The sequence below is a fragment of the Podarcis raffonei genome, chromosome 10 (genome assembly GCF_027172205.1).
Source record: "Podarcis raffonei isolate rPodRaf1 chromosome 10, rPodRaf1.pri, whole genome shotgun sequence".
Lineage (NCBI taxonomy): Eukaryota > Metazoa > Chordata > Lepidosauria > Squamata > Lacertidae > Podarcis > Podarcis raffonei.
Window position 1 is genome coordinate 4,196,875 of NC_070611.1, and position 12,851 is coordinate 4,209,725.

General features: G+C 42.0%; 1 protein-coding gene across 6 annotated transcripts in view; it reads left to right on the forward strand.

Annotated features, from left to right (window-relative positions):
- Positions 1 to 12,851, forward strand: part of CACNA2D1 (calcium voltage-gated channel auxiliary subunit alpha2delta 1) — a 365,199-nt gene that overhangs the window by 70,989 nt on the left and 281,359 nt on the right. For all 6 annotated transcript variants that reach the window (XM_053407355.1, XM_053407356.1, XM_053407358.1 and 3 more), the window contains exon 3: positions 10,216 to 10,332. In XM_053407355.1, the coding sequence (XP_053263330.1) occupies positions 10,216 to 10,332 (117 nt within the window). The remainder of the gene's footprint in view (positions 1 to 10,215; positions 10,333 to 12,851) is intronic.

A 12,851-nucleotide genomic window follows, 5' to 3' on the forward strand; every position in this document is an offset into this window, starting at 1 on the left:
TGAACACCCAAGCATCAGCCCCAGCAAGCATGGTACCCTCAGTGGTTAGGGTTGATGGGGAAGGCTGCGCGCAAGCTACCCAGGGCTGACGTAGTCCAGTTCAAGCAGCGTCCATCAAAGTCATTATACAGATAGTCCTTGCATAAACTCTGAACATAAGCCTATTTAGATAAGCCCCATCTTCCCCTGTCCATCACCTGACATCATGTATGTTAGGTTATGACAGGTGGGTGTTGTAAAAGAAGCATAGTATAGACTGGCTAGCCAAAGCTTTCTAACAAGCAGAACATCTGTGTTCAACCTAAGAGTCAGGGTAACATAATTTTTTAACCTGTTCCATAACAAAATTCAGAGTCATGTGAAGCTCGATTGACAACTGGGTTTACCCTTTTGCTGTTGAGATCTGGGTATATGATCCTATTGACTTTACTCATCAACTGACCATTACCATGACTTGCCTGCTGTAGTGTTCTCTCAATCTAATTAACATTGTGTGTAGTCTAAAATGCAAAGTAATTAAATGTTCATGCTCTGCTAGAGTCCCTTACTGGACAGGGTAATAAAAAATGAGGTTACACTCTGTCTGCCTTAATGTAGGTTGGCTCTCAAATGTCAAGTCACTTCAAGGGAACAATAGCTCCTTTGAAATGATGAATTTGCCCTTCTTTCGCAACTCAGGAGTGAGGAAAAAAATCTAGAATACAGGAGAGAAAACTGAACCCCCCTAATAGAACCTTCTTGCAAAACCACCTAATTGGATAGAACACTACTCCCAGAATCTATTTCCATTTTGATATGGAGTTGCACTAGCAAGTCAAGCGTGATATTCCCAAGGCATTATGTTAGTTCAGTCCCAGAGCTATGGAGCAAGTGTATACAGTTAACTGTCTGCAGATGATAAAACATAGAGTGAAAGGAACATTGGATTTAGAGGACGGATGCTAAAGGCAGCTTTGGACATTGCAAACCAGTGGTGACAGAGGAAGTGTGTTTGACCTGAGCTCCCTCTTTTTCATTGCTTCCTCTTTAATTTGTGGAATGGGGGAGGCTCACTCTCCACATGCATCTGGCATTTGCATTTTTGCATTTGAAAGAGCAAAGAAAAAAATGGGGGGGGGTGAATCACAAGTGATTTGCACATCTTGTGATACTCTTTGTTCATAAGGTATGAAACTTCTTTAAAACCCCAAAGAAATGTGCTCATCCTTACTAACCCTTAGGAAACTAGCACAAAAGCCTTTGGAAAGCTTCTAACATGTATGTTCTACTTTTTTCTATGTGGTGTAAGGGAGGCACAGGAACCAGGTTAGCAGTGACTAGAAGTTGGTTAGTAACATGTTTGTTTGTTTAAATACTGACTCATGTGACCTGCAAACCAACACAGCTGTGTTTGTGTGTATGCATGTGTGTACACATAGATATATAGGATTTTGAAAAGAGTTGTGGTTTAAAAATAGAATTTTTTATACACATTTTGTAAACACAAATGAATGCTGATAGCTGCAAGATCAGTCTGGGCTCAGCTCTAGAGCTAAGCCAGGCAATCAGGATAATAACTCTTGCTAGACTAGACCACACCGGACTGCAGGCAAGGGATCATATGCCTGAATGCTTCTCCTTACCAAAAATAACAAAAAAGCCCCTACTCGCAATGTATTAAAATAGTATCTCAGGAGCAATGAGTAAATCATCTCTTTGGGGGCATTCAGCTCCATGTCATTATAATCACATGGAAGGGGAGAGTGAGGTCCTATCTCTACTGTCACATCCCCCAACGCCCCACTCGTCACCCACACATTGGGGAAACACCTGTAATAGGGGACCTTCTGTGTGCTTGGGGAACAGGCATAGTCTATATGTAGCTCTCCAGATGTTTTTGACTACAACTGCTGGCGGCCCAACTCAGAATGGCCCAAGATCAGGGATGCTGAGAAGTGTTGGTGAAGACATCTGACAGGTGCCATGTTAGCTACCCCAGTGTAGACTCTTCCCATGACTCACAGCCTTTATAACACAGGGTTCAAAATCCCAGGGAGAACCCTTGCCCACACCACAGGCTCTGCTTACACCCATGGAAGCTAGGAATGGCAAGGCCTGTAGGCTCTCTCTCAGAGCTTCCATAAAGGGCTGCCATCATGAGCAGTGCAAAGTGGCACAGTTGGCAGCCTGCATTTTATTTCCCCTTAGTCATATAACTTGAAGACAGGTCACAGCTTAAACAACATTCACTTCTGTTAGTGGGTCTGGCCTGGAGGTTTGTGGTGTGAGAGTCACTCACACCAGTACAGAAAGAGTAGGAATCAAATCTTTGAGACCTGGGTTCAAGACCCGCTTTAGCTGTAGTCTCATTATGTAGCCATTGGCAAGTGGTTATCATCTTCCAGACTTCTCCGTCTGTAAAAAGCAAACTGCCTTTCATAGAGTCAAGCTGAGAAAATGAGGAGACACCTGTATACTCCGTTATTGACAATAATCGTTCAGAAATGGGGCTACTGAAGTGTGAGTGTGTGAAGAAGCTCTAGCTTATCTTTGAGGTTATTTTCTTTTCCCCTCTTGAGTCTGTTTTAATTTAAATAATAAAGAAGATGGAATACTTTGAAAACTACTGACATTTTATTTAGACTTCGTGTGTATGAAAAGGAAACTGTGTGGGATGTAATCTTTTCTTGTCTAATCATGTCAAAACTTTAAATTGCTGCAGGGCTATGGCTCATGTTTCACAAGATACAGACCACAGTAGAATTTGTATCTCAACAAATGAGGACAGGGCCTTACACTTCAGCTTACTGGGGTGTATCTGAAAGTAGCTTTAGACATCTCTACCAGTGTGGAGAAAGCAGGTGTATGACTGACTTGGCCATTCTCTTTTCATGCCTTCAATTTAGTTTAAAAAGTGCTTCCCCTCTAATATCTCAAGAGAAGAATGTTACATTTCTTCTGCAATGGGATCTGTGAACTTCCCTGACATTTGGAACACAGACATCTCAGAGTAGAGGAGCTACATGATTTCCCATTAGGTGGGAAGCATGAAAGGTGCACAAATCACACATGGACCTACTTTATACGAACCTGATCCAGAATCCTGTGTGATGTGTTCCATGTTTCCATGGGACATTAGAGGAGCAAGCTTCTCTCTACTTAGTATCCATCTTTCTTATCTCTCTAAATATGTCCCACCATCTCTATTCTTTTGGGTTTATTTCTTCAGATTGATGGCATGTGCCATGCACAAAGTTTTCTATAGAGTTTTGTACATCCATTACGTCTTGTCTATCAAGCAGCAGGACACTGGGAGAAAGGACAGATCAGGAAGCTGAGGCTCCAATACTTTGGCCACCTCATGAGAAGAGAAGACTCCCTGGAAAAGACCCTGATGTTGGGAAAGATTGAGGGCACAAGGAGAAGGGGACGACAGAGGATGAGATGGTTGGATGGTGTTCTCGAAGCTATGAACATGAGTTTGACCAAGCTGTGGGAGGCAGTGGAAGACAGGGGTGCCTGGCGTGCTCTGGTCCATGGGGTCATGAAGAGTTAGACACAACTAATTGACTAAACAACAACAATAAGCCACCAGAAAAAAAAACCCAAGGGAGAAAAAGAGAAATATTGTGTATATTCTGAAATGGAAAGTATTGTTTTTAGGAAGCACGGTATCAGAAATCTTATTTCTGAGTACTGGCCCACTCCTAAGAGGCTCCAGCATAGGCATGCTTGGAAGAGGGAATGCCAGTAGTTATGCCCCTGAAATGCTATAAAATATGGCCCCAGTTTTGCAAGGTGATTATGCAGTTTCAAGTACTTTCTCCTTGTCTTGTTCCATGTTCTGATGCAGTAAATTCCTAAGCTGCCACTGTGTGAATTTCATATATGTAACACAGTGGTCCTTATTCTCTAGACTTACGCTTGGTTTTCTGATATTTCTTCCTGGCAAATAACTGTCTTTATTTTTTTACATTGTGGGAGGAGAATGTCATTTTAACACATTGTTAGTGTACACAAAAATGCACTCAAGAGGCCATGATTTCTGTCCCACCATGGTTTTGTTACAGTCTGCATTGTTTCTGTTCTGTTACAATTTGGCTTCTGCTAAAAGCTACATTATTAATCTTGCTATCTGCTGTAGCTGAATCTTACATACAGGTACTTAATTATGTGATTAATTTCAATGCATTTCAACAGAAGGGAGACATAAAAAAATGCATTAAATAACACAATTATTTGTGCAATATTTAAGGCCTAAAATGACCACTAATGCATTTATTTGCTTGCATGGTTTCCATTCCTCGCTTCTGACAAATAAGCAGATTGTGGGAATTTCTGCTGCTGTTTCTGACAGAATTCTCTACCATCCCAACGTCACTTGTTCTTCAAGTTTCAGCCACCTCCTGAAAACAGGGTCTCAGAGGGGCAGCTCATCAGCCATTTACCAAAGCCATTACTAGATGTGCCAAGAGATGGGCTCGGGCAACTGAAGAAAACACTCCCTGCTTCAGAAGCTAGTACAAGTTAGGCTGTTGTAAAGTATATTAAATACAACAGGAGAAAAATAATTGTCAGTTTGTATGTGGCACAGGCAGTGGCGTCTTGTCTGGTTACAAAAACACAATAATAAAAAAACTATTTTCATCTGTGGTGTATGTTGGAGCATATATAATTCTTGGGGTTTTAGTACAAAAGTTACACCACGTGCACAGGATTTCCAGAGCGGTGTGACTATGTTTAAACTCCTGTAGGAAGAGCATATTTTTAATGGCTTCTTAAAGATTAAGCCTTATTATGACAGAAGCCCTTGGGGACTATAGTAGTGGACTGAGTACATTAAAATTTGTGCCATAAAAAATAGTCTTTAAAGAGGCATGATGATTTTGGGTGTTAATGTCTAAAGCTGTGTAAGCCACAATGCAAGCCAGCCTTGCCAGGATAGCTTCCTTGGAGCCTTGTGCGAATCTCAGACTGTACAGGACATATTAGTCAGTAAAGCAGAAGACCTTCAGTTATGTCTACCATCATATTTTTAAGAAGCATATCTTTCTACTAGTATACTGGGGCAGCCTTACCATGAGGCGAAGTGAGGCAACTGCCTCAGAAGACCAATGCCAAAAGGCAGGTGTAGGCAAACTTGGCCCTCCAGATGTTTTGGACTACAACTCCCATCATCCCTGATCACTGGTCCTGCTAGCTAGGGATCATGGGAGTTGTAGTCCCAAAACATCTGGAGGGCCGAGTTTGCCTATGACTGCCAAAAGGCATGGAGGCAGCAGTGAGATGTCAAAGGCCAGAGCCACACTTCCTAAGTTAGCTTGCTCTCCCACCACCAGTGTTAAAGTAAGAGTCACTTGCCGTAATGGTCAGCTTCTATATGTGGAAAGGTAGGAGCACTATTTTGTCTCTTGACTCAAGAAGCAAAATATTTGGGGCCACTCCTGTAACAGTCTAACATTTCAGCAACGTTTTATTTTTATTTATTTGCAAAAAAACCTATTTATTTAACGATGTAACACAAGAAAACATTTTTTTTAAAAAACAATAGTACACCATGTGATACTTTAAAGTTTCAGATTTGACGGAGATGTTTAAAACTCATGGGTGGTATTTAACAAAGAGTAGAGCCCCTGAAATTAATGATCATGACTCAGTTAAGCCCATTAATTGCAGTAAGTTTTCTTCAGGTATATAAATATTAGTTAAATACCCCTCAATGCCTTTAATAAGCTTTTTTTTATTTCCTTACCCCAACCAATCATGCCATGTTTTGAAGGAGTATGTATATTATGTATATTGACTCTCTCATTTTATCTCTTCACCCATTGAACAATGCCATATCACTGGCACACAAAATCATCCTCATAGTCTAGCTATCTTAACGTTTGGTCAGCTTTTTGGCTTGTGCGTTATTTCAGACTTGGTTATGCTATTCTTGCATTCCATTTTTGTGTGTGATGGGTTACAGGGCAGAAGCAAAACAAAAGTTGTGTATCTCTGTATTGCAGGGCTGTTTGAAATTTTTTATTTTAACTTCATTAAGCATCACAAGTAGGGAAAATAAATCAATGACACCTCAGACCCTAGCAATGGAAGCTTTATGTGAAACATTAAGAGGGACCACTGTATATGTGTTCTTGTTATATGGCTCATCTGCCTCTCTCTTAATTCATACGAAAATGTCCCAATTCCCCATGGTAGCCTTAAGAGCAAGTGAGGTAATTGGCTCTTTGTGAGAGATGTGTAAAATGTGTCTTTGAAGACACAGTGGAGTAGAAGGACGTGCTGTTTGGCAGCCTTCTTAACTCTCTGCACATTAAGCAGACACTTTTGCATTGTGTGCAGCTTTGTATCAACATGCAGAAAATATTACAGGCCATTAACTTTGAATAAATATGCAGCATATGAAGAACAGTAAGGGAATAATAACAATGGCACTCTCTCTCCTGAGTTGCAAGCATCCTTGTATATTGACATAAAATTGGTCTTATGATGATCTTAGAGAATGGATTTATAAATGTGGGAGGATTTTACCATCAACCTGAAGAGCTTTTAGCAAAACAGCAAACTAATTGAAAAACTTACATAAAGGCTTTGTTAATTTGTATGCTTTTGGTAAAAACTACCACACTGCTTCCAGTGAGTTCTTTAGGCTCTAGACCACAGAAGTAGCTGAAAAATAATAAATTTTGGATACCTTTTGACTACTTTGTATGAAGCATAAGAATGGAACACATTTAGTTATTTAAAATATTTTCATCCCAAAGAACTTTAATTCACATGAATTTTCAAGGTGACCAACAACAGTTTCAATATAAGCATTTGAGTCTCAAAAAAATTTCAGTGAAATATCCAGATTTAAGAAGCATCACTGAGCTGAGCAGCAAAACAGACAATACTGTAACTAGGATTAAAACAGTCAGCTATCTCAAGCTGAAGACCTTGCACATTAGAATTGTTTTTTATCAGCTGATGACACACCATTGAAGAACAAATCTGGGCTTTCAGGACAAAGTCTGGTTGCTGCAACAGTAAAAGTCATTTCAGATGAATTCTCCAACCACTCTTTGATGGTGGTACACAATGGACCTCCCCCTCCCTGATAGTCCTTGAGATGCTGGCAGCATCTTGCAGGAGAAATATATCCTTTTTAAAATATCCTAGTCACAAACTGTTTAGGGATTTAAAGGCAAAATGGAACTTCAAAACAAATTGGGAGCCATTGGTGCTGGTGCAGAATTATGGTCAAGTGATTAAAAAATAATAATCCAATTGAGGCTACCTTCTCCAGCCAAGGGCACAACCAAATGTATTCATAATCACTCCAGAGCCAGAAACAAGGAAAGTCCCAAACAAGCAGTGCAACTGAATCAGATTTCCTAGTTGACAAATGTACTTCTTTCCTGCCTGGATTAAGTCTCAGCTTGCTCACCCGCATACTATCCTTCACAGTAAATAGGTTATGACCTTCACTGCTTCTCTGGAATCTAATGAAAAGCAGAAACAGATTTTGGTATCATCAATATATCAATGTCACTCATACCCCTATCCAATCTCTACCATTAGGAGACAGAATGCTGGCTTGGTGCCACACAATTGCCCTCCTGATGCTGGTGTCACTGTTGCTTCCTGGGATGGTGTGGAAATGGGGCAGGGCCAATCCAGTGCTCTTACTGGTGCAATCATGCAGCCCTGACCTGGCTGGCACCTGCCCTTGCCTCGTCCTGGTAAGTGCCAGTGATGCCAGCATTGTAGATGTTGAATAATATTGGGACATGGTATAGCACTGGCTCCCAGAAGCCAATGGGCATGGAGCGGAACAGTATTGGTACAACCTTTACCTAGGAAACACAGGAGCCAGCACATAATGGCTCCTTCTGGCCGCATGCTGCCCAGGTGTTTCACAAGGTTACCATGGTTGGTAATATTGAAAGGGTCATAGTCCTCCTGCCTAACTGCTGGTATAGGCCATCTACCAGGGCAACCAAGACAATATCATGCCTCACTTGCACTATACATTTAAAGCAGTGTCAGGTCACTTTCAATGGGCATGGTTTCCCCAAAAGAATTTTGGAAGCTGTAGGTTTTTTTAAAGGTGCTGGGAATTGTTAGGAGACCCCTATTCCAACCACAGCTACAGTTCTCAGAATGGTTTCACAGCCAATCCTTCACCTCAGGGTACTGGGGGAACTGTAGCTCTGTGAGGGGAATCAATTTGCTTTTAAATTGCATATATCTAGCTGGATTAGGCTTGTTTAACTGCTTTTAATACTGAAATTTAAATTGTTGAAAGGCGGGCAATAAAGTTATTAACAAACACAAACAAACAAACAAACAAACAAACAAACAGTTTTCTCAGAATGGAGATTTTGTACCTGTTCAGAGGCACTATATTCATTTTTTAAAACAAAAGTTGTCTTAGGATGGAGGAAGGATATTTGTGCCTGATCTGAGGTGTCAGTCTGGGGGTATTATTATTTTTTTTAACCAATAAAAAGCAAATATTGCTATTCACAGAAGTGTCCAACTGCAGAAATATCAAGAAGGGAAAAAGGCAATGTGGTGTTAATCCTTGGCATGGAAATATGGAGAAGGCAAAAAATCTACTTTTCGTGTGTATTGAAATGACAAAAAGAAAACCCTGGCAGATCATTGGCAAAGCCAGTTAAAGGTGGGATGAGCTGGGGATGTCATTAGCAAAAAACAAATTAAAAAATAAAATGCTTAGTCTTGTTTGAAGTTGACTGGCTTTTTATGCTCCAGTAACATAGTGCACATTTGACAACCTTATTTTCTAATGCCAGTTGTTATTGAACAAACAGATCCACTGGCTGTGCTGAAAAAATGTGCGGTAGGTAGGACTGTCTGGCCAGAGTGGTGCATGCTCTGGTTATCTCTCGCTTGGACTACTGCAATGCACTCTATGTGGGGCTCCCTTTGAAGGCGACCCGGAAACTACAATTAATCCAGAATGCGGCAGCTAGACTGGTGACTGGGAGTGGCCACCGAGACCACATAACACCGGTCTTGAGAGACCTACATTGGCTCCCAGTACGTTTCTGAGTACAATTCAGATGTCAAAGAGAACAACTACCAGACTTTTAGAAGACATCTGAAGGCAGCCCTGTTTAGGGAAGCTTTTAATGTTTGCTGGACTACTGCATTTTAATATTTTGTTGGAAGCCGCCGAGAGTGGCTGGGGAAACCCAGCCAGATGGGCAGGGAATGAATGAGTGAATGAATGAATGAATGAATGAATAAGGGTTGTGATGGATGGAATTAGATGTACTTTTGATATGCAATGTTAAAAATGAAACAAAACTCAGTGGTAGATCACTTGCTTAGTATTCAGAAGATCCCATGTTCAACTTTTGACACCTCCAGTTAAAAGGATCAAGTAGCAGATGGGGTGGAAGAACCCTGTCTGAGATGCTGGGAAACCACTCTCAGTCAGGGCTAGATTGACAAGTCTTAGTGAAATAATAGGAAAGCTTGGAGCTGCTTTTTGGGTTTGTTGACAGTTTCCAAACCACAATAGGTTTTTTGCTTATTTTTGGAAATATTGTGTGCCAGAAGCTGCTGGAAGTTGGCCAGTGAATTAGGCCTGTGTTTATGCTGCCTGAGTTTACTTCCCTTGAGACAATGTGACACCCACTAAGCAGGGGCATAATGTTTGTGTAAACTCAGGCCATCTGTTGAATTGATAAATGCATTTTCCTTATTTACTTACTTAGCCTTGAGGTATCTGCTTTCATAGACTGCAGTGCACATCCTCTTGATGTCAGTAGTTAAAACTGTTGATTGTAATTAATTCGGAGGCTTACCTTTTTTTTTTTTGATCTTGTGTGCAGGTTTCTGGGGGCATTTGCTCATTTTATTCCCAATTAACCTGCTCTTTCTATCAATCTTAGGTGGCATTCTCCCTCATGTCTCTCCTAACAGCATAGGTCTATGAAAGGAGCAAAGAAATAGTTTCCTACCAAAGAGATTTTTACCATAGCATCTTATTCCACCTTCTGGTGGCCTGCTGGATGTTGTTGGGTTCCCATCAGCCCAGGTCAGCATAGCCCATGGGCAGGGCTTATGACACCTTGATTCTAATAGGACCACCAGTGTCAGATGAAAATTGCTTGCGGGTGGGGGAGAAATTCAGCTTATGTACCATGAATTTTCTATTGTTCATGCTAAGCCTCATAACAGTGCCTAACTGCCTCTTTTTCTGTCCTTCTTCAGATATACCTGCGAAACACAGACTTATATACCGTGGAGGCCAACAATGCACGGCAGCTGGTAGAAAGTGCAGCCCGAGAAATTGAAAAACTCCTGAGTAACAGATCAACAGCATTGGTGGTTTGTATAGACTGGTTATTTTCTTGTTTATATTTCTGAATTATTGTTTAATGTAACTTTCCCCCCTTGAGTCTTCATGTTCAGTTGATGAAGCTTGTCTGTTGTTTGTTTTTTTCCTATGAAATCCTGGGCAGTGTTATCCTGATGTGTATAGGATGAGATATAGACAGAGTGATGACTTGGGACGTTATGATGGAAAATCCACTTCTTAGTTGGCTAGCAGAGGGCAGATGCTTAGACTGTTGATTGACGGACTGGGGACCATTTGCCAGATGGCAAACAGGAGTATAAAGAGGTTGTTTGATACTCTTACATTAATGCTTGTGACATGGATATATTTTATGCTAATCAGAAATCTCAAAAACCTGTTAAAAAGACACACAACACTACAAAATAACTTGTATTGCATAAATACACAGTGGTGCAATGACAGACCATGGGTGAGAATCACAAGCAGTGTGAGACTTGCTCATGAACAAAAACAGCAGCAGCAACCCCATGCTAACAATGAGGATGGTTTTATCAAAGGATGCCATGGGAGTAAAGGGTTACTGCAGCCCACATCCAGTTTGGGACCCCATGGCTTCTATTAATCAATTTTCTTTAAAATCACACAGGATTTCTCTCACACCATTGCAGCAGCCACACTAAAACCTATGCAGCTGTTTGAAAATGGGCCACCCATTGCCTTTCAGATGCGGATTGTTTAATGAACGCTGGGTGGGAATTTTTGAAATGATCTGAAACACCCTCAATAAAATACGCTCACTGGGATTATACCATCTAAAATGAATTGTCTTGTGATCTTTGATTGTGGCAGAAAATGCCTATGCAAGATATGCAGACTCCTAGATCAACTTTTCTTGGACTCCTGAGTCTAAGCGGCTGTTTGAATGTCACCTGTAGGTCACAAAGCTCTTAGGAAAGTGGCGATGGAGCCAAGTGTAAGTGTGTGGATCCTGCAGGATTCTGCTTTCACCGTGAACACTGGCAGAGGAAGAGGGGGTGGGGGGAGTGCACCGCCCCCAGCACCACGATCACGGTGGGGTGCCATTGTGGCTGCCCCCCCCCTGCAGGCGGTGTACCACGCCCCCAGGATGCAGGCCAAGCCCCTGAGGGTGGTGCGCCAAGCCCCCAGGATGCGCGCCACGCCCCCGGGTGCGTGCCAGCCATGCTCCCCTGGGTGCATGCCAGCCACGCCCCCGCCTGCTCTCCGCCCCCAGGTGCTGGAGCATGAAGCTCCGCCACTGACCATGGAGGTTGGAACTAGAAATCAAGAGACCTGGATCTCTATGCACCAGTCTGATTCTTTCCCCTTAAGTCATAATGCATTACTAGCTCTGAGCATTCAGACTGAACTTTGTGTGGCGATGGAGTAAACTCTGCTTGGTCAGGCTCAGAATTTTAGAAATCCAGATTCTTCCTGCCCCAATTCAAAAAGAAGCTTATTGCTACCTTCTGAGCTAAATCAATGCCTGCCATGTCACGTCTTTGGGAGCATGCTGGGATCTAATGTGTCCCTTCCAGAGACTGTCCAAAGCCTGGCTCTCTCCTACACACAACTTATCTGGCCTGCTGCTCCAGTGGCAATGGTGGAATGGAGCAAGGAAGGGAAGTCTTTCTGCCTGTGGTCTTCTTATATCTGGTGCCTGGTGCCAGGGTCTGTGAGGGAACTTCTTCTTCCACTTTTTTTGGAGCACCACTGAAAGTAAATGGATGCATGGGATGGGGAGGTTTGGAGGACTTACCTGCTTCTTAGCCTAAAATTCAAGCAAAAGAATTTCTGGGGCCATAAGGACCATCTTGGATTCAAGCAAGCATTCCAAGCCACCAAGACTCTTACTTCTGAGTCAGGAAACTGCATCATTAATCTTGTATACAGGTGTCCCCTTGTTTAGGTGCTCATATGGCACAGCGCACTGCAGTGTCCTGAAGTCTTCAAAACCCTGTTGTTTTGCTCCTTGCTGCACATTCTTGTAAACTAATATTTCTTAATTTCTGATTTGGGAGTCTCTGTGGTTGCTCTATTAAGAGTGTTTTGTTTCTCATTCTGCTGTGGTCCAGTCTATAAAGGCATGTTGTGCTTCCTGCATCTGATTTGCCAGCTGATTTCTTTATCATGACTAGGCTTCATCGTTTCTCAATGTGCTGCCCTACCCTGGGGTATTTTGTTATGCTTGTGATGCTCTCTTGTTATCGTCTGAACCTGAGCAGGTTCTTACAAGCTTCCTACCTGTATTTATGTCTTTTAGGAGCTGCCTGCTTGGCTTACTGATTTTTCTAAGTGGCCATTGAGTGATGCACAGGTGTTCATATTTGAAATCCAGGCATGTGTGTATCTACAACTACACTGTTGTCTCCTAAAGACTGGAATGACATGGCATGCTATTGTAACCATCACTAATCACTACATTGGGTATTATTGCTGGGAGCTGAAATGTCTCAAAGTGTTAATTAAGAGCAGAGTCCTAGAGGAGACATGATGCAAGAGAAGAACGTGGCCTGTAGTGTTGCCCTGA